Below are 21,932 nucleotides of genomic sequence, written 5' to 3'. Positions count from 1 at the left end.
ATCTCAGATCTGTTCATGGGCATCCCCATGATCGTTCTTTTCTCCAAAATTGCTTCCCCATTCCTGAGTGTGTGCTGAATAACTCTCCATCATGATCATGAGAAACCCTTGCATGTGAATATGCTCATAAGGTTTGGGCAGAGGGTGTTTCCTGTATTTATATGGTCTATTTTTTTGTAGAAGCGCTGGTGCAGTATCTGAATATTCCCATAGGCTAAGCAGCTTTGGATAGTGGTGCGGTCCCATGTTTTAGCTGCAGCTTGTAGCTGTTTGTACAGTTTTATTTTACATTTTTTTGGCATGGACATGTTGGGGGGGGCCAGTTATGCTATGTTACACTTACGTGTGATGTAGATAGCAGTTTCTCATTAGAATCATGTAGAATAATTCCCAATAAAAGTGCTAACATCCACCACCCCCCGCCCCAGGTACAACAAGAAGTACCTCAAGGAACCAGTTGCTGGCTGTCTGGGTGGGCTGCTGCTGCTGCTGTACCCTCATGAGTTTAATGCTAGCTTCCATGCCACCAGTCCTGATTTGCTAGTTTGAACTAGCAGCAATCAGCCTGGGACCTGGAACATGGTCCCTGTGTGGAGTGCAAGTTCACGTGCGCTACAGGTGCATGCCAAACACTGCCAAAGCCCCCTTCTATCTAAGGACCCTTAAGGGAGGTTTTTTAAAGTCTGTAAAGGGAACTTGTGTCGTTCCAAACCCCACTTCTTTGCTTTCAGGCAGAAAATAACATTCCAATGACCTTCTCAGGAGCTGTTTGCTAGACTCAAAAGCATGGTTTAGAGTACTTTGACGAAAGTGGTATTGGGTAATATTGAATGATGTTGATGGTTTTATTATTATCCCTACCCTACCCATCTGAATGGGTTGCCGCAGCTACTCTGGGCTGCTTCCAACAAATATAAAAGCATAATAAAACATCAAACATTTATATATATATATATATATATATATATATATATATATATATATGCAGGTTTTGGTGTCCTCGGGTGTCTTCCCGTGTAAAAGTTGGGGTGTCTAGGCGACGTTTCGACGAGGTCTCACTCGTCATCTTCAGGCTGGTGCTTTCGGCTCTGTTCCAGTAACAAGAAGCCGAAAGCACCAGCCTGAAGATGACGAGTGAGACCTCGTCGAAACGTCGCCTAGACACCCCAACTTTTACACGGGAAGACACCCGAGGACACCAAAACCTGCATATATATATATATATATATATATATTGTGTATATAGTGTGTGTGTGTGTATATATATATATATATATATACACACACACACACACAACAACTACAGTGGTACCTCGGGTTACATACGCTTCAGGTTACATACGCTTCAGGTTACAGACTCCGCTAACCCAGAAATAGTGCTTCAGGTTAAGAACTTTGCTTCGAGATGAGAACAGAAATCGTGCTCCGGCGGCGCGGCAGCAGCAGGAGGCCCCATTAGCTAAAGTGGTGCTTCAGGTTAAGAACAGTTTCAGGTTAAGTACAGACCTCCGGAACGAATTAAGTACTTAACCCGAGGCACCACTGTACTTATCTTTATGCAATATGCAAATCCAGGGAGGAGAGAGAACCATAATCAGGTTCCCTAAGAGACTTTTTGTTGTTGCTGTTTGGCAGGAAATGCAAAATCCAGCATGGAACAAATGATTGCCCGTGGCTCCTGATATAATTTCTTCTGCCTGGGAGGGATAAAAGTGTGCTGCTGCCTCCACAGAGGCTGTGAGCTGTTCTCTGCAGTTCCAAAGACAATTTGAAGACATACAGTTGTTGCATATCCTGTGGATTAATTGAATCCAGATCTCTAGATTCCAGCTTTGCTTTTTTTTTTTTTTTTTTTTTTTTTTAGGCTGCTGTCACTGTTGTTTTTCACATAATTAGAAAGACCTGAAAATGAGAGTTGGGGCAGAATGAAAAATAAACAAAAGAAAACAAACCCCCTTGTGTGTCGCCCTTTTCCTGGCATTTTCTGTATATCACCCCGGTTGTTTGACGGGACATCTTTTGTTCCTAGAAAATCCGATTCAGATTCTCCAAATTCACTTACCCACGTGACCCCTGGAAGAGTGGACTCATCTGGTTTTGGGTGCTGGGCATTTTCTGAATACATAGGTCATAGGAGGCAAGTGTTAGCAAAATTTATACAGATGTTGTTTTATTTTTATAGCTCTCCTCCATTTACTGGGTGGCATTTCCTTCAGTGTTAACAACAGAGGTTAACTGCACACAGACGTCTATAGGACTCTTGCCAGATTCTTTCTTCCCGCCCCCTCCCGCCCCCGACCTCCATGGTTCCTTTTTCTTTTTTTTCCTCTCCCTCAAAACTTGCTTTAAATATGTTTCTCCATTTTGGTCATTTCCCCCCTCTTGGCTGCAGACAACATTTTTAGAATTTAGGTTTAATTGGCTCAAGTCTTCATCGGGAACCTTCTGTTGATTTCATGTTTCTAATGAATTGCATGCAAAGCATTTTCCGCTATATGAAAACTCTTGAATATAAAAATGTGGTTTTTTTTCTACCATAAACAAAACTCTCTTTATGACATCTCTGCTAAGTATAAAGTCTTCTTTCAAAGGCTATTATTCCATTTTACATGCTGTTGCATAATACCTTTCCTTCTTGTGTTAAAAGAATTGGGCATAAGTCCTAACATTCTGAACAAAAGTCCTGATTCCATCCTAAACTGTTCCTTCCTCTTCCTTCCCTCCCCTTTTTTATTTTTATTTTTTTTGCAGTTGACTAAACAGCGCCTGGTGGATGCAGATGGAATCATTAACCCCAATGCCTTCTACATCTACCTGACAGCCTGGGTTAGCAACGACCCTGTGGCATATGCTGCCTCTCAAGCCAACATCCGGCCCCACCGTCCAGAATGGGTCCACGATAAAGCAGACTATATGCCAGAAACCAGGTTGAGAAGTAAGGAACGCTTCCCTTCTAATGCCTTATGGTTTATATAAGTGCCTCGGCCCTTCTCTTGAGGCCCAGCAACTCCCCAGTCAGTTGACACTGCCCAGGAGCCAGACCATAAACAGAACAATATATTGCGTTTCTTAGTAAAAACTCAGGAGACAGGTTGTGGTTGTGTAATGGAGTAGAAGAATGCCGTGCGTCGGTAGCAGTTCATCATTTTGAAAAATGAATTCTTTAATAGTCTATATCAGAGGTCTAAAACTCATTTCATGTTAATGTGCCCTGTTCATTTTCCGTGGAAGGGGAGCCTTCAGTTCCCCTTGGTGTACTGCCTTTGCAAATGTGGAGCTTTAATAATTGGGAGTTATATTTTGTTCACTCTGAATTTGTTGGCTTTGGGTGTTAGTTGGGAAAGAGATCTGTATAAAGAGGATCTTCTGCTCTTGCAATCCTTCCCCAAGTCACCCGTTTGCATTCCGAATAGCAGTCCCAGTTTGATTCTGTTTGCTTTTGCTCTGGATTTATTGGGTGAATTGCTGGTTGGTTATTGGGTGGCAGGAGTGAGGAGAGAAGAGGACTGGTACTTCTGGAAACACAACTGGATAACAAGCAAATTGTGCTTCACTGAATCCGAACCCTAAAGCTCATGGGCAGCCAGCCAAAACTTGTCTTAATGAAAATTTATAGTTGAGATTATAATAAGGCAAATCAGGTTTAGTAAGTCAACGGAATGACCCTGCAGTGTCTGGAACACACAGCAGCAGCAAGAACTTTAATGCTAGTTGTGTGATGGCTTTTTCGAGGGAGGAGTGGGTGGTATTGGCGACTTAGCATTGCTTTTTGAAAAGAGAGCATGGAAAATTTGGGTGTGTTGAGTCACTGAAGGATAAAAATGATCTACTTCCTGAAATAGTCATTTGAAGTATTTAATCTTTCTTTGATTGACTGTAGCATGCTCTAAAGCTCGTTTTTAATAACCAGGGAAAATGTAAGAAATGTACTGGCCAGCTTTAAGCTTTCAAAGTATTTAACTGATTACAAATGCTGGCCCTGATTCACTGCTTCCTTTTTATGCTGTTGGGATTCCATGCTGTCAGCTATGCAATGATTTCAGAAGTATTGCCCTTCTAGCAGGGTAGTGCAAAAGTACATGAGGTTTTGCAATTCTCTCCAGTCAAATGTTAAACCCATTCTAAATCTTCAAATGTTAAGTCTTTGTTTGCTACTGTTCAGGCTTATGTAGACGGCTATCGACAAATACTAGTGTAGTCAGCACAACGGACTGGCTATTTTAAAGCCCATTTTGTATGGCAGTGGGTGGTATCACACCTTGCAAGCTAAAATACTCTTAGCATAGGTTGTTAAGGCTTGATTCCTTGACATTTTTTGTTAACTGATATCATTAATGATGGTGTATGCTGTATTTATATGATTATCCCATTTTAACAGTAGGCACTGAGGCAAAATAAAAATAAATGAAAGATAACAAAGAGACTTGTGGGATGTTAAAAACCAGAGTGATATCCAACTAAGTCAAAGATAAGTCAGTGTGGTGTAGTGGTTAGAGCAGGCATAGGCAAACTCGGCCCTCCAGATGTTTTGGGACTACAACTCCCATCATCCCTGACCACTGGTCCTGTTAACTAGGGATCATGGGAGTTGTAGTCTCAAAGACATCTGGAGGACCGAGTTTGCCTATGCCTGGGTTAGAGTGTTGGACTGGGACCTGGGAGGCCAGAGTTTGAATCCCCGCTTGAACATGAAGCTTACTGAGTGGTCTCAACCAGTCAATCACACCCAGCCTAACTTACCTCACAAGGTTGTTGTGGGGATTAAATGCGGAGGGGAATAACCATGTAAGACACCATGAGCTCTATGGAGAAAAAGCTGGGATAGAAATGCAATCAATCAATCAATCAACCAATAATTCAGTGTACACGCAGTGATTTCAGAGGACCTACTCTTTGTATGACTAACATTGGATATCACCCTGTGATTTATTGTGTGGCATAAGATTTTGTAGACTAGCCATGAGACTGTATAGCCAATTCCAAAGGAAGACTTTATTCCAGGTGTAAACTAGACTTCTGATATGTTGATTTTTAGTGAATGCTGGATAAAGTGCTTCTAAACGGCTGCTTATTGTAAACTCAGTGCTGCTCATGCTTGCAAATTTTGTGCAACATCTGTGGCCTCAATTTAATCTTGATGGTCTTTCTTGTCCCAGAACCTCCAGAGTTCTCCTTTCACCACTTGCTATATTTTCACACTACCATTATTGAACATTATAAGAACTTTTGGAGGGGTAGCCGTGTTTGTTTCTTGCAGCACTTTTAATCAGGATTTAACTTGTCTGCAGAAAATCCAATGAGTTAAAAAAGAAATGTGGAAATAGGGAATTCTTGCCACAAAGGGTGTTGGTTTTAGGGATGCTTCTATAGTATTATAATGTTCATTGGGGTGTCTTTATAACTCCCAAATGTGATAGTGGAAGGCTTGCCTGTATGAAATATGAAATGTACTACACCTCTTCATAATGAAATGTACTGCTTCTGCTGCATTTTGTTGGTATATCTGAATGTACCATTTAATGCAAATTAATACATGTTGATATTCTGGCACCAGAAAGCCAAACTGCTTCATTTGCCTGTTTCACTCTGTATTCTGATACACTGTTTTCCAGCATAAGTTTGTTTAAGCAGTGTGTTTTTTCCCCTTCCCAGTCCCAGAAGCTGAGCCTATTGAATATGTTCAGTTTCCTTTCTACCTCAATGGACTGCGCGACACTTCTGACTTTGTGGAAGCTATTGAGAAAGTGAGAGCAATCTGCAATAACTACACCAGCCTCGGGGTTCCCAGTTACCCCAATGGATACCCATTTCTCTTCTGGGAACAATATATTGGTCTCCGTCATTGGCTCCTTCTGTCCATCAGCGTGGTTCTGGCGTGTACGTTCCTGGTGTGTGCCCTCTTCCTTCTGAACCCTTGGACAGCTGGGATCATTGTAAGTGTTTGCTGAAGCAAAATTCCTTTCAGCATAGCTCTTGCTACAGTCAGGAAGGTTTTGTTTATGTCTGGCTACTGATGGGGTATGCATATTGCATCATTCACGATATATTTATTCAACTTGAGGGGGTAGGGTTCATGAAAAAGGTATAAGCCTTAATAACCTTCATCCTTTGGCCTCCTCTATTTGCTTAAGTTTAAAATAAAAATAAAAGTGTCTAAACTTTTGCCCTCATTCTGATACCTAGAGGTAAAAGAAAGAGAAATTATTAAATGATTTTTTTAAAAAGCGTCTTATTATTCTAGAGAGCTAAGTGATTTTTGTGTCAAGATTTACCGTATTTTTTGCTCTATAAGACTCACTTTTTCCCTCCTAAAAAGTAAGGGGAAATGTGTGTGCGTCTTATGGAGCGAATGCAGGCTGCACAGCTATCCCAGAAGCCAGAACAGCAAGAGGGATTGCTGCTTTCACTGCACAGGGGTCCCTCTTGCTGTTCTGGCTTCTGAGATTCAGAATATTTTTTTTCTTGTTTTCCTCCTCCAAAAACTTGTGCTCTGGTGCGTCTTATAGAGCGAAAAATGCGGTATTTTTATTTCATTTGGAGCCACTCATAAGCAATTCATTATTACGTTCTGGACACAAACCTGTTACTTTTTGTTTTGGAAATGAATCTCATGGACTTCCAAGTAAGTAGCTGAAAAATAACAGTTCGCTCTTACGCTCGCTATTTTTGCAAGCGAGTCCCAAGGTTTTCAGGGGCCCAAGGCAAGGGACCCGAGATGCTCCCCAGAGTGAAGTCCTTCCTGACATTTCTCTGGAGCTGGTTTCTTTGTTGAGCTCTGGAAGTGTTCACGGCCTGAACACAAAGAGCTGCACAGGATTTCAGGGACCAGCATCTGACTGCATCAGTTGTCTCTACTGCTGACTTGATCTGAGTAGCCCTGTGCAACTTCCTCCAGAGAGGACCAGTGTGAAAAATTGCTTGGATCCCCAAAGTTGGGTTTCATGGGGGGAGAAGAGGGCAAGGCAGGGTTGCAGGGTGTAGGAAGAATAGTCTGATGAATGTAAACTGTATAAACTAGTTTTTTATATGTCCTGGAAAGCGCTGGTGATCTTTCAGCACACGGGCATTCTTTTCAAATGGAATGTTGATGTTATGCTGTCTAAACTTTACAAACTTCCCCATAGCTTATAAAAGGGCAGAGGTAGAAAGCAATTACCAGGTTTTGTCCTATAGATGTGTGTACAGCAGGTATGTTAAAAGGCAAATGTTTAGTCTGGAGTAGCTTTCAAAAGTCATAGGCTGTGCATGTTATCATTCACGAGTCATTAGCTTATAAAATAATTTATTGCCGTGCCTATAGGGGGTGGAGTCTGCTTTCAGAAAGGGATTTTACCTTTTTAACCGAGTCTTCAGGCTTTCTCCTTCTTCTCTTTCGATGCCTTTTTCGTGTTCTCTACCCCCTGCCTCTAATTTTGTTTACGAGGTAGATGAAAGAAGAAAAATAAAAAAGCCTCCCCTTAACTTTAACTGTTTGCTTTGTCCATGCCAATCCCCCCAAGTTCTTCAAAGCTAAGAGGCCCTTTGTAACCCGACACCCATCAGCTGATTATGGCATTCACTGTTTTCCATGCATTAACTACTCCCAAGTCATCTTCACTTACTCTGTAATTTGGTCAAAAGGTTGTCTGGGTGGGTGGGTGAGGGGAGCCCACATGCTGTATCTTTCCTTGCGTTAATCACTATACTGGGACTACGTAAGAGGAGGTGGAATACAGGAAAGAAGCGGAGAATGGCCCAAATGATTTCAGGCTGTATTGTCAAACAATAAGTGAAGCAAACCTGTATACTTCGATTTCTGCCTGGCTTCAAAGAAAACTATTAACTCGTGGTTTCTGAAGAGCCTAGATATTTATTTCAATAATTAAGAATAAGAAATACCAGCGGCTCACCTTTTCATTCTCCCTCTCCATTCTCCAGATGTTTTGGACTACAACTCCCATCATCCCCTGCCAGCTGGCTGTGCTTGTGGTCCAAAACATCTGGAAGCCACCAGGTTAGCGAAGGCTGTCCTATATATAAGAGGGAAAGTTGCTAATTGCCATTTGGATCTCTTTAGGTGGTGGTGCTGGCTCTGATGACGGTGGAACTCTTTGGCATGATGGGTCTTATTGGGATAAAACTGAGTGCCGTGCCTGTAGTCATCCTGATTGCTTCTGTTGGAATCGGAGTGGAGTTCACTGTTCACATTGCCTTGGTAAGTGGAAGCTGAATATCTCATTTTGTTCTCTTTTTTTTGTGAAAAAAATGCTCCCTTCGTGCCAAAAAAAATACCTTGCATGTGGACAGCTAGTGCCTCCAAATGGAGATTGGAATACAGTGGTACCTCTGGATGCGAACGGGATCCGTTCCGGAGCCCCGTTCGCATCCTGAAGCGAACGTAAGACGTGACTGCGCGTGTGCAGGTTGCGTTCCACCGCTTCCGCGCAGGCGTGTGACGTCATTTTGAGCATCTGCGCATGCGCGAGTGGCAAAACCCAGAAGTAATGTACTCCATTACTTCCGGGTTGCCGCGGAGCGCAACCAAAAAATAAGCTGAAGGGTATTCATCCCGAGGTATGACTGTAGAGCTCTTCCCCATGTATTCCTAGTTTTCAAGGAATTCTTTGATGTGGAAGAATGGAGCATTCAGTCATGTAGACTCCACCCACATTCTGAAGCAATGCTCTGATAGGGAAATTGTACACTTCCTTCTTTCTGAGTATTTGAAATACTGTAATAACTTAAAACACAAATCGCACAAAAATTACAAAGCATTAATACACCCAGCTTCTTGCCCTTGTCACTGGAGTTAGATAAGGCCACGCAGACCTTTGGACTGGCGCCTGGCTTCCGTAATGAATTGTACACAGGTAAATGAATTGAACCTGAATCTTGACAAGATAGAGATGCTGTGGTTTGGTAGTGCCATTAGGTGAATGGCCAGTGCTTGATGGAGTTGCACTCTCCTTGAAGAAACCGGTGCATAGTTTGGGGGTATTTCAGTATTTCACGTTGTCACTGAAGACTTGGATGTCTCTAGTGATGCAGAGTGGTGGTACCCGCAAAGCACTCTGCAAGAACCGCACAAGCAAAAAAAGTCACCTGACAACATTGTGACACCAGGTGAATGACCATGTGGATGGCCCCACTCACCTGTCAGACTTTGGCTTTGAAGAGTAGGGGAGATAATGATCTAGCCTGCCAGTGAGATCCATGTCCTCATCCCTATGCGAGGGTAACATCTCCACAAGCTGCTCCCCATGCCAGCTTGACCCCACCCAGAGACTGGGCCTTTTTTAATTTGCAGAAGGGTCAGCAGCTCAGGCTCTCCATCCGTGGTTGGGACTTTTCATATTACCTTAGAGGTGTAGGAGGCATCTCTGCCTTAAAGGTAAAGGTAAAGGTACCCCTGCCCGTACAGGCCAGTCTTGACAGACTCTGGGGTTGTGCGCCCATCTCACTCAAGAGGCCAGGGGCCAGCACTGTCCGGAGACACTTCCGGGTCATGTGGCCAGCGTGACATCGCTGCTCTGGCGAGCCAGAGCCGCACACGGAAACGCCGTTTACCTTCCCGCTGGTAAGCGGTCCCTATTTATCTACTTGCACCCGGAGGTGCTTTCGAACTGCTAGGTTGGCAGGCGCTGGGACCGAGCAGCAGGAGCGCACCCCGCCGCAAGGATTCGAACCGCCGACCTTTCGATCGGCAAGTCCTAGGCGCTGAGGCTTTAACCCACAGCGCCACCTGCGTCCCAATCTCTGCCTTAGCAACCTCCAAACCACCAGCACAAAGTAAGAAGTTGTTGGTTATTTTTTATTGCTTTGTTTGTTTCTGCTAGAGCAGAAGACAGGCACTTGTGGCATTTTCTGCCTCAGCAGCCAAAACAACTTAGGTACTGCACACCTTGTCTCGGAGGGGTGGTGAGGAGGACCACATTTTTTGCTGCTGCTTCAGGCAGCGAGATGTCTTGGGCTGACTCTGCTTAACCTCCCAGGGAGGGTTGAATTCTGACACCTCTCACTTTACAGATTAAGCCTTCTGATTGATTACATAATGAATGTCTGCCTTAAGCCTCGTTAGCCAGTTATTCATATATGTATAGTAAGAAGAACTGTCAATTGCCAATTGTCGTTGTAGCATCTTTCCTCTCCTCTGAGGACTCCCTCCCCCTTGGGAATCCTCGTAAGCTGCTCACACTATTCTGATGGCATGAACTCCATTCTTTCCCAGGCCTTTCTGACTGCCATAGGAGACAAGAACCGCAGGGCTGTCCTTGCCTTAGAGCACATGTTTGCACCTGTGTTGGATGGAGCTGTGTCTACGCTGCTCGGTGTGTTAATGCTTGCAGGATCCGAGTTTGACTTTATTGTCAGGTAAAACATGTGTGCATCCTGCCTCTCCCTTTGCTTAATTAAAATTAAATGAATGTAGCAGAGCCTCATTTATCTGACTGGGCAAGGGCACCTATAATGGTTACTGGATAATCCGAAATTTGGTTACGAGAATCGCTATTTCATTGGGATTAGACTATGATGTTGAGCTGTGCTGGAACACCCCGGTGAGTTCAGGAAGCTGCACGTGCAAGTTCCTCTAGCTCAGAGTTGCCTACACTGACTGGCAGCAGCTGTCCAAGGTTTCAGGTAAGGGATTTTCCCAGCACTGTCTGGAGATGTGCTGGGGAACTTTGATCCTTTTATATGCAGAGCACACGCTCTGCCCCTAAGCTGTGGCCCTTTCCTGATCACGTAAGTGAGGTTTCCTTTCATGGGAATGCTGCCATGCTTCTCCATTTACCAGTGCTGTGCATGATGTACTTGCTTGTGCCATGGTTTCGTTTTTACTCTGCTTTATTACTCTGCTAGTTTCATTTTAGTAGTAGTAGTAATAATAATAATAATAATAATAATAATAATAATAATAATAATAATATTTTATTTATACCCCGCCCTTCCCAGCCAAGACCAGGCTCGGGGTGGCTAACAACCAATAATAAAAACAAGTTGATTAAAATACAATTTAAAAGATCAAGATGCAACATTAAAACATGAGGGTGCAATCTCTTCATAGGAGGAGAAAGGAAAAAGAAAGAGGGGAGGGAATCAAACTGATTCTAAGCCAAAGGCCAGGCGGAACAACTCTGTCTTACAGGCCCTGCGGAAAGAGATCAGATCCCGCAGGGCCCTGGTCTCAAGAGACAGAGCGTTCCACCAGGCCGGAGCCAGTGTTGAGAAGGCCCTGGCTCTGGTTGAGGCTAATCCAACTTCCTTAGGGCCCGAGACCTCTAGGGTGTTGCTATATATGGACCTTAAGGTCCTCCGTGGGGCATATCAGGAGAAGCGGTCCCGTAGGTACGAGGGTTCTAGGCCATGATAGTAGCTGTTTCTATTGCAAGTACTGGATTTTGTTAAAAATAATTTTAAAAGCTTCCCACTCAGAAAAGGCCTTATACAGCCTATAGTTTGTTCAACAGCAGCATTAAGTTATTCCCAAAGAGTGGTTAGCTGGAGGTGACCTTTAACCTAAGCACTCTCCCAAACTATTTACATGCAGAGTACTTTGAGTGGAGAAGCCTGAAAAACTATAAACATCCTGAAACTGAAACTCCCTTTACCTCACCCCCGTCACTGAAGATTATAGAACAGTTTGGCTGACCAAAATAAAAAGTTCAGGGTAGAATGTGAGCAGGCAGGCACCTATAACATCACGGAATGTAACATAAAATACACAGTGAAGCCTGAAGGCCTTTCTGTCTGAAGCTAAAGGGAGCCTGTTTTCTTGTGGCTTTAATTAAGAATGTGAATACAGCAGATAAAAGCATAGAGCAAGTTTTTTTTTCCCTTTGGGAGGGAATTTGAGAGGGGTGATGAAATGGATCCTGTTTTGCTCCAAACAGTCTGTGCAAAGTCACTGAGCAGAAAGGCAAAAAATGTTGTCTATTTTGCAGAATTGCACAACAAATAAAACAAATCAAAAGAGCAAGTTAGTAGGAGCTGCAATTAAGGCAGACAGTAGCTAGATTGATGATGAAGAATAATTAATATAAGTACCAAAAAAGGTGTGTAAAGTTGTAATAAAGGGGGGAACTGCAGTGCGGAAACATATATTATTGTAGTTTCTCACGGCTTTATGAAATCATAACCTCTTTCTAATCTGTCTCAGCCTATAAACTAGTATACACCTTGGTGCCACTGCAACCTCCCCCAGCCCACAATTTCCCTCACCTACTTCGTACCTGCACCATGCCTCCTGGTGATCCATCCCCAGCCCCATTTTGAGAAATGATGACTCTACAGATCAGAGTTTGGCTCATGGAACAAAGTGCTCTTGGGTCTTAACTCCCCACCCCCACCCAAACAGCCACCTGCACCCTTTGAAAATCTGCTCTGTGCAGGGTTGGGGAATCTGTGGAACAGCATGAAAGGTGGAGATGTGGACTTCACAGAGAAGGGGTAACTGGCAAAAGGGGGGACGACCCTCTGCTGGATCCAAATGGAAGGATCTAGTGTGCTACTGCTCTCTCTTGGTGACTGAGTGTGTATATGCACGATAAAGAACAGCTGGAGAAAGTTTGCATTCCATCAGGTGCTGCTACTGACTGTCCCCCATTCATCTCTGTGGGACTTTTGCTCACACTCTGCTCTAAACAAATGGACGTTACCAGTGTTTGGGTGGATTCCAGCTATGGTCTACTTAGGTAATAAGGATTGTAACACAATTTTCCAGTTGGAATTGAACTTTGAGGTGTTTGTTTTTTTAAACAATTAAGCAGCGTATAAATTTTACAAAATGAAATAAATGGGTATTTTAACGCTTTTAACTTTGTCTTTATTCATTTGGCCTTCTCGTCATCTAACACAACCAGGGTTTAGCTTCCCTGTTGTTGTTTTTAAAAGACGGCTCTCAAGCCAATGAGCAACGCTTGAGCCTTGTTTCGTGTCCTGGGGAAGGCGCCAGACTATAACGGCAAGGAGTAGGTTTTTAGCCCAATAGCTCATCCGGGTAGAACTTTTGTATATTCAAAGTGGTCAGATCTGTAATCGCCCTGTATATACTAGAGTTAGACTGATGGGATACAAATGTCTCCAGTGCCTCATGTTGATGGTGTGTTCCAGTTAGTTTACATTAGTGTAGGACATAAGCTAAGCCAGCTGGATCAGGCCAGTGCCCCATCTAGTCCAGAGTCCTGTTCTCACAGTGGCTGACCAGATGTCCACGGGAAGCTTGCAAGCGGGTCGTGACTGCGGCAGCACTCTGCCCAGGTGCAGTTCACAGGGACGCGGGTGGCGCTGTGGTCTAAACCACTGAGCCTAGGGCTTGCTGATCAGAAGGTTGGCGGTTTGAATCCCCGCGACAGGGTGAGCTCCGATTGCTCGGTCCCAGCTCCTGCCCACCTAGCAGTTCAAAAGCACATCAAAGTGCAAGTAGATAAATAGGTACCACTCCGGTGGGAAGGTAAATGACGTTTCCATGCGCTGCTCTGGTTTCGCCAGAAGCAGCTTAGTCATACTGGCCACATGACCCGGAAGCTGTACGCCAGCTCCCTCGGCCTATAGAGCGAGATGAGCGCCGCAACCCCAGAGCCGTCTGCGACTGGACCTAGTGGTCAGGAGTCCCTTTACCTTTACCTTGACAGTGGAGCTAGAACTTAGCAGTTGTGGCTAGTAGCCATTGAGCCTCCATGATTTGGGGTGTTTTGTTTTGTTTTGTTTTGTTTTTGGTGCTAATGCAGGGTAGAAATTCCTATATGTAATCCTACTGTAATAGCATGACAGTGGTAGCTTTGCACGTTAATAAGATTTGATCTGTTTAAACCAGAGACATTGGCAAAGGGGTTGCCCCCTTCTGCCTCTTTCTTCAAACTGTTGCCCAAGACCCAAAGCCCCAAAATCCATTAGCTTTAAAATGCATCTTTGAGCTTAGCCTCTGTTGTCCCCCTCACCCCCCAAATGCTAGATACCCAACTAGTAAGGCTTTCCTCTTGCTGGCAGGTTTACCACAGTATTCATGAAGGATACCAGACCTTAGCCCTCAATGGTGGGAAAGGACAACCACTCGTGCACTCTCCTCTTCTTCCATAGTACTTCAGCCTTTATGTTTGAATTGGCTGACACAAAACAAGAGCATTCAGAGATGCTAAATTGTTCAACAAAAGATTAGCCTGCAATGCAGCTCTGCTATTGTAGAGTGCTCTTTCTCAGTACAATGCTCAGGCTCACCATAGAATGCCCTGCATTTTCTTTGCAAAAAGCTGGTTCCTGTGTCTAAAAAGGTTGCAATTTGAGCTATTTGGTAAAACTGGAACTCACAGAATTCAAGGCGGAAAGTTGTGATTAATGAATGGCAAGGGAAAGCCTTACCTGATACACTAGAGATTTAATTAGAGATTCTGCTGTTAGACGCAGAAGCATTTCACAGTGGATTAGCTTCTGGGAGAAGTAGGCTTCTTTTTCCTTCTAGGCTAAATTGTTTAAATTCTACACCCTTCACTTCATTTGTTTGCTTCTGCTGCTTCCCCCCCTTTTTTCTTTTTTGCAAATGGGGGCCCCTTTTCATTGTATTTGTGCTTTCAATCTGTTCAGTCATTCAGTTCGCATTCCATATTTTTGTGTTTGTGTAACACATTCATAAATAACATTACATGCTGCAAGATTTCGATAAATTAACAAGCGTTTTTTCTTTCTTTCTTTCTTCCCTTTTTGAACTAACACTTTGGGTTGTGGAATGTAGCCTCTCTAATCCAAAAGGTAAAAAGAAGGGGGGGGGCGTTTGAAAACCCTGCATAATGACTTTGTACATTAAAGAAAAAACAATGTTGAGTGTTGGTGTGTTTGTTTAGTAAAATATGTTTTATATGTTTGTTTACAGTTCTAAATCATATTTTCAGCTTTTTAACACATAGTATGTTGAAATATTCCAGGTATTTCTTTGCTGTTTTGGCAATTTTAACAATCTTGGGTGCTTTGAATGGACTGGTGCTACTCCCCATTCTCCTTTCCCTTTTCGGACCATATCCTGAGGTCAGTATTGTATTACTTGCAAATTGTGGTTGTTCTTTTCACTGCTACTAATTATTATGTTACGTACTTTACACTTGTGCTACTTCTAAGTATGTTGCACTGTTATTTGGCAATTTGGTGCAAAAAACAGAATTTTTCATTGCATATACATTGGAGTATCTGGAATCTGATGTGCTTGTGCAAATCTAACTCCTTTAACTGTTTTGTGCTAAAAAGCAGTCTAGCATAGTTGCTGATCTCAAGAGCATGACATTTGCCATCAGGCGAAGAAGACAACATTCTTCCTGATATCCAAATCCATTCATGTACTTATTTCTCGCAGTATCACAACAGACCACCAAGAAACAGTACCTACTAAAGCTCAGAAACCATAAACTACAAGTATGGGAAGTGAGATACCACCAAATTTAATTTGCATCTTTTATTGGGTGCCACAATCTGGTCACTCTTGTGGATGTCCTTGTAGGCAGGTGCTGCCCATTTCTCCTCTATGGGCAGGGGAATTCTGTGTTCATGCATTATAAGAAAACACCTGTACCATACATTTAAAGTACTCTTACACCCCTTAAAAATTCATGGCTTCTTCCAAAGAAGTCTAGGATCTGCAGTTTGTAAAGGGTGCTGAGAGTTGTAAGGAAACCTTCATTTCCCTAGTTGTTGTTGTTTAGTCGTTTAATCGTGTCCTATTCTTCGTCACCCCATGGACCAGAGCATTCCAGGCACTCCTGTCTTCCACTGCCTCCCGCAGTTTGGTCAAACTCATGATAGTAGCTTCGAGAACACTGTCCAACCATCTCGTCCTCTGCCGTCCCCTTCTCCTTGTGCCCTCCATCTTTCCCAACATCGGGGTCTTTTCCAGGGAGTCTTCTCTTCTCATGAGGTGGCCAAAGTATCGGAGCCTCAGCTTCAGGATCTGTCCTTCCAGTGAGCACTCAGGGCTGATTTCCTTCAGAATTGATAGTTCTGATCTTCTTGCAGTCCGTGGGACTCTCAAGAGTCTCCTCCAGCACCATAATTCAAAAGCATCAGTTCTTCGCCGATCAGCCTTCTTTATCATTTCCCTCAGAGAACTGTAATTCCTAGAGTGGTCTAACAACCAATCCTTCTTCACAGGGTATTCTGGAAATACCCTGCTCTGTGAGGGGAGTTGGGATCTCCTAACAACAACTCTCAGCCTTAACATTTAAGGTTCCTAGGGTTATTTGGAAGAAGCCACAATTGTTAAAAGTGGTACAAGTAAAGGACCCCTGACCATTAGGTCCAGTCGTGGACGACTCTGGGGTTGCGGCGCTCATCTCACTTTACTGGCCAAGGGAGCCAGCGTACAGCTTCCGAGTCATGTGGCCAGCACAACTAAGCCGCTTCTGGCGAACCAGAGCAGTGCACGGAAACGCCGTTTACCTTCCCGCCGGAGTGGTACCTATTTATCTACTTGCACTTTGACGTGCTTTCGAACTGCTAGGTGGGCAGGAGCAGGGACCGAGCAGTGTGAGCTCACCCCGTCGTAGGGATTCGAACCGCCAACCTTCTGATCGGCAAGTCCTAGGCTCTGCGGTTTAACCCACAGCACCAGCCGCGTCCCTAAAAGTGGTATAATAGTGCTTAAAATGTACAGGTTTGGCTGAGAGCCCCACATGCGTGTGGAGTATTCCAAAACAGAAAACAAACACTTGTGCCAGTGCTAGGAATGTCTTGTCTAATTATTTATTACATTTCCATCCCACCTTGCACTTTCCAAGGAGCTGAAGGTGCCCCCCATATCTGATCCTCACAGAAACCCCCATGAGGTAGGATAGGCAAGGTCAATCAGTGAGCTTCATAGCGGGGGGGGGGGGGGCAAATTTGAACCCTGGTCTCCCAGTATACCACACTGCCATTCATTCAAGCTGATCACCCCCAATAGAGTGCTGATGAGTAGGATTTGGGCCTGCTGCAAGCAAGCCCGTGCTTGCCCCATATTAAGGTTACCAGACATCCACGTTTCCCAGGGACAGTCCCTGGATTTACAAATCAGTCCCCATACAAAATCTATTGAAGTTGAAAAGTGTCCCCGGATTCATTGAAAAAAAATCTGGTAACCTTACTATAGCTGTAAGCTGCTCCTTCTGCCACCACCCATTGCTTCCTCTGTCACAAGGCCCCATGACAATTTATCATGCATTCAGGCAAAGGCAGGTAGAGGTGGCTTTTCTTGGTTCCAGGCCCCAGCCGAGTGTCCGGTTGAGTTCCAGCATCCTAACGGGGGAAATTGCACTCTGCGCATGATTCCCAGTGAGAGAAAGGCTCCTGGAAGTAGAAATTGTGTGTGGTGTGTCATTTGTCCCAGGCCAATTCCTGGTGGGGAGGAGGGGTGGTCTGCAAGCAGCTGAAGCTGTCGCTTCCCTGTCTCAAAGTGAGTTGGAACGGAGGAAGGGGAAGCTGTGGCAGGCCCCTTGTGAGCAACTGCAATGAAAGTTTGCAGTGCCCTTGGGCCTTTGTGTGTGTTTAAATAGTCCCTTTTGGGCTCCTGCCTCCCTGAGGCAGACAGCTTTGGATCATGCATGTGGAGTCATGAATTCTGTGCTAAATTAACGCAAGTTAAACAGATTTGCCCATTTCATTCAATTGGCATGGTTGTTTTCGCTGTCAGTATTGTACCATTCCCTCCACCCCCACCCCAAGAATTGGTTTGCCCTCAGCCAAGAACAGTTTGTGGGATATGGGGTGGGGGACATAACGTAGATCTTTTGCAACACAGGTGGCGCTGTGGGTTAAACCACAGAGCCTAGGATTTGCCGATCAGAAGGTCGGTGGTTCGAATCCCTGTGACGGGCTGAGCTCCTGTTGCTCTGTCCCAGCTCCTGCCAACCTAGCAGTTCGAAAGCACAAAGTGCAAGTAGATAAATAGGTACCGCTCCGGCGGGAAGGTAAACGGCATTTCCGTGCACTGCTCTGGTTCACCAGAAGCGGCTTAGTCATGACCCGGAGGTTGTACGCCGGCTCCCTCGGCCAATAAAGCGAGATGAGCGCCGCAACCCCAGAGTCGGTCAGGGGTCCCTTTACCTTTACCTTCTATGGCACAATTAAAAATCTCTATTTTGTGTGCCCATCCACCAAACCTCAGATGGCAGAGGGACCCTGAGCAAGTCTCCTATGCTGAATAGTGCATTGATAGTTACGTGTGGAAGGAGGGAATCCTTAGGGCAGAGATTTCCAACTCCCAAGAGACTGTGATCTACTCCCAGTATAAAAAAAACTGGCAGTGATCTACCCATTGTCATTGGAGGGAGGAAGGAATGTGTGTTGGGTGGGTGGATTGCCCAGAGTTGTTAAGCTTTTGGGGGGGGGGGGGAATGATTGCACAGAGTTTTTTTAGCTTTCCTCCCATAACTTTTTGTACACAATAAGGATCCCACGATCTACCAGGATCACCCAGGGATCTACCGATAGATCGCAATCTACTGGTTCGACATCCCTGTCTTAGGGTCTTCTGGCCCCAGGCCATTTAGGGCTTTAAAAGTTAAGAGGCTATGTACTAGACTTGGAAATTGATTGGTAATGTATATCAGAATAAAAAATCAGTTTAAGACACAGTTTGATAAAAGGTATTAAATGCAGACATTTAGTTCATGATTTGGTATTAGAAACATTTTAAAAATGGGAGCAGTTTTACTGTAGTTCATCTCCGAAGTGATGCGAGCTTATTTGACCAAAGTAAAGTTATTTTCTCCAGATGCTTCTACTGACACCCACTAAGAGTTTTTAAACTGTCATTCCTAGGTTTCCCCAGTCGATGGAAGGAGCAGGTTACCTACGCCATCTTCTGAGCCTCCCCCAAGCGTTGTGAGGTTCACCATACCACCTGGTCATGCACAGAATGGGTCAGATTCTTCCGATTCTGAGTACAGTTCTCAGACCACGGTATCTGGAATCAGTGAGGAGCTCCATCAGTATGAGTCCACTCAGAGATCTGGTGCCCCGGTCCGCCAAGTAATTGTTGAAGCAACTGAAAATCCAGTATTTGCCAGATCCACTGTAAGTAACCCAAATCTCTGTTTCTCTTTTCCAGCTTTCATGTATAAATCTAACATTCCATTCCTTAACTAGTTTGATAGGTGCTGCAACATAGATGTAGATCCACATTTCTCAGATTGGTGCATGTCTTAGGGTAGAGTCCGGTCTGAAACTTCAAGCCTGTGACAGTAAGATATCCAGGCTGATCTCCCAAACATATGACTATAATTTAGGGAATATTCATTTTCCTACATGCACACACACACACTCCAGTGTCCAGTTTCTCTTTGGAGTTGCATACTTAAGGAACATTTAAAAAGCGAATCACCACTTGCACAGGGATAGTCACAAACATTCCTATTACCAAAGGTGCCCTTTTTACAGTAGCCACAGTTACGGAAATGGCCACAGCAACTTGTTCACACTAAAGTTTATCTACACTGTTGCATATCTTGGCACATGATTTCAAGGAGAACATAAACGCTGCCTTTCTGAAAATTGTCCCTTAATTTTTGGCTCTACTTTATGTGAACCTCAAAAGCATTTCAGGAAAGAATGGGAAGTGTTGGTGCCAATTCAGTACTAAAAAAGGAAATGTAGGCATAGTTCTATGTATCACATTTCCCCCCTATTTGCAGATTTTTGGGATATGGGGATGTGTTTGATACAGCTCTGGTAATATTGCCTCTTTCAACAGAAGAGCAAGTTTGTAATCTGGCAGGTTCTCTCACACCCACTAAGTATCCCTGGTGAAATTAATAATGTAAAATAGGTTGGCTTGAAAAAAAGAAAACAAATCTTATCAGAGCAAGGAATGGCACATAAACCACCAGTCTTTTTTATTATTATTTCCAACTCTACAATGTCTTTATTTCATTTAATTGTTATAACATGGAATATGTGCTCTAAGGTATACAGAAGATACAGTGTAAATTATTGCATTGATAAAATTCCTGTTTTCCATTCTGTGTCTATCTCATTTTGTGACTTCCCTCCACCACAACACCACATCCGTTAATATATTTTGAACTTGCCATTGTGTAATATATATTAATTACTTTGGCCCCCAGAACAATCTTACAATAATTTTTTTCGCTCCTTTGCGAACTTAGTCCATGCATATCAATAAATTTGTTTTGCAACAATGTTTTGTCATATATTCTTCTAAAGAGTTCCTTTCCTTCTTAAGTTTTTGATTCGACTGAGATCTAATGGCTGCTGTCATTTTAGCCAACTCTGTGAATTCACATAATTTGCTTAACCAATCAGGGGATCAGTCTTTTGCCCCTTCAAGCAGCTTAGCCACCATGTTCTTTCAGGTTGTGGAGGAGCTACCATCTTTTGTTGCCATAGCCTTATTAAAGATTTCCGTGCCCCATTTCCTTCCCAGGTGATTCAGCCGGATACAAGGTATTATCAGCCAAGCCCAAGATCACAGGCTTACCAAGAGTCTGGATCCCAGCAAACCTGGCATCAAAATAAGCAGCCCAAAAGAGAACCAAGGGAAGGACTCCGGCCACCCCCTTACCGGCCGCGCAGGGATGCTTTTGAAACGTCTACTGATGGGCACTCCTGCCCTAGTAACAGGGACTGCTCTAGCCAGAGAGCTCGTTCTCAGAACAACAGAAACGCAGCCTTTACTGCCACGGGCACGTCGGTGCCTGCGTACGGCCAGCCTATCACTACTGTGACTGCCTCAGCATCAGTTACTGTCGCTGTGCACCCTCCAATGCACGGCCACAATACTCGCGGAGGAGGCTTCCCATCCTACGAGGGATACCACGAAAGCGACCATGGACAATTTGAGGACCCTCACGTGCCTTTCAATGTCCGGTGTGAGAGGAGGAACTCTAAAGTAGAAGTAATAGAAGTGCAAGATGTTGAATGTGAAGAGAGAACTCGTGGCAGCAGCTCGGATTAAGGTAAGGGTTTCTGCCTCCGCCATTTCTAGCTGCAAGATCTAGAATCCCAGAAGAACTTTTCCATGTGGAGAAGATGATTGTGCAGTTGTGGAAGGTTGTGTGGTGATAAGAAATCAGAAGGCTGTCAGACACATAATAATTTTTAGGGTTATATCATACAGTTGCATGAGGAATTGCATGATTGTACACTTATTGGTCAAGGGACGCGGGTGGCGCTGTGGGTTAAATCACAGAGCCTAGGACTTGCTGATCAGAAGGTCGGCGGTTCGAATCTCGCGACGGGGTGAGCTCCCATTGCTTGGTCCCTGCTCCTGCCAACCTAGCAGTTCGAAAACACACCAAAGTGCAAGAAGATACCTTCTAGCGGGAAGGTAAACGGTGTTTCCTTGCACTGCTCTGGTTCGCCAGAAGTGGCTTAGTCATGCTGGCCACATGACCCGGAAGCTGTATGCCTGCTCCCTCGGCCAGTAAAGCGAGATGAACACCGCAACCCCAGAGTCGGTCACAACTGGACCTAATGGTCAGGGGGTCCCTTTACCTTTACCGTTACCGTTACACTTCTTGGTTACTGGAAATTCCTTGTCTGTGAAGAGCTAGAATATTGGGGGAAAGGCTTCTAAGATATTCCATCAAATGTGGTAGCTTTCAGTAGACAAGGAGTCTTTAATGTCAATCATGCTATCCAACCCCTAAAGTGCTACAGTCCCAGAAAGGTAGTAAACTTTGTGTTTCCACTTCCATTTTCAGCTGACCATGCTTTCTCATTTATGTTTATGTGCAAACACAACCTAGGAAGGACAAAGAAGCAGTAGATATATATAGAACGGGAAAGTAGATGGAAGAAAAGTTTTCACTATTAGAAATTTTAATGGTGGAAAAACTAAACTTGAGAGACTTTACTTTTCCCTTTATTATTGCTTTTGTTGGGGACATCTATGAAAAGCTAGGCTATGCATAGTTTAGTGTAACCTGCCTTAGAATAAGTACACAGACTGAATTGCCTGTGATTTCCTTTCTTCTGTA

The 21,932-nt window shown here is 44.1% G+C and overlaps 2 protein-coding genes across 8 annotated transcripts in view; both read left to right on the top strand.

The window, feature by feature from the left end:
* The window catches only part of FANCC (FA complementation group C), a 193,901-nt gene that overhangs the window by 74,999 nt on the left and 96,970 nt on the right, over nt 1-21,932 (top strand). The gene's annotated exons all lie outside the window — the stretch shown is intronic.
* PTCH1 (patched 1) overlaps nt 1-21,932 on the top strand; it is a 112,766-nt gene that overhangs the window by 87,612 nt on the left and 3,222 nt on the right. For 6 of the 7 annotated variants that reach the window (XR_014555941.1, XR_014555942.1, XR_014555943.1 and 3 more), the window contains 7 exons: nt 2,752-2,935; nt 5,653-5,933; nt 8,057-8,194; nt 10,208-10,350; nt 14,895-14,994; nt 18,754-19,008; nt 20,378-20,909. Coding sequence is in view for 3 of the 7 variants with exons in the window: in XM_083701887.1 (XP_083558013.1) it covers nt 2,752-2,935; nt 5,653-5,933; nt 8,057-8,194; nt 10,208-10,350; nt 14,895-14,994; nt 18,754-19,008; nt 20,378-20,908 (1,632 nt within the window). In the remaining 4 variants the exon portion in view is untranslated. Of the gene's footprint in view, nt 1-2,751; nt 2,936-5,652; nt 5,934-8,056; nt 9,371-9,744; nt 10,351-14,894; nt 14,995-18,753; nt 19,009-20,377; nt 20,910-21,932 lie in introns of all 7 variants that reach the window. The other variant, XR_014555940.1, reaches the window with a different exon arrangement.

The sequence above is a fragment of the Podarcis gaigeae genome (genome assembly GCF_964106915.1).
Source record: "Podarcis gaigeae genome assembly, chromosome: 11".
In the NCBI taxonomy this organism is placed as follows: domain Eukaryota; kingdom Metazoa; phylum Chordata; class Lepidosauria; order Squamata; family Lacertidae; genus Podarcis; species Podarcis gaigeae.
The sequence above is the reverse complement of the archived record's forward strand: the minus strand, read 5'-3'. Positions and strand labels throughout refer to the sequence as shown.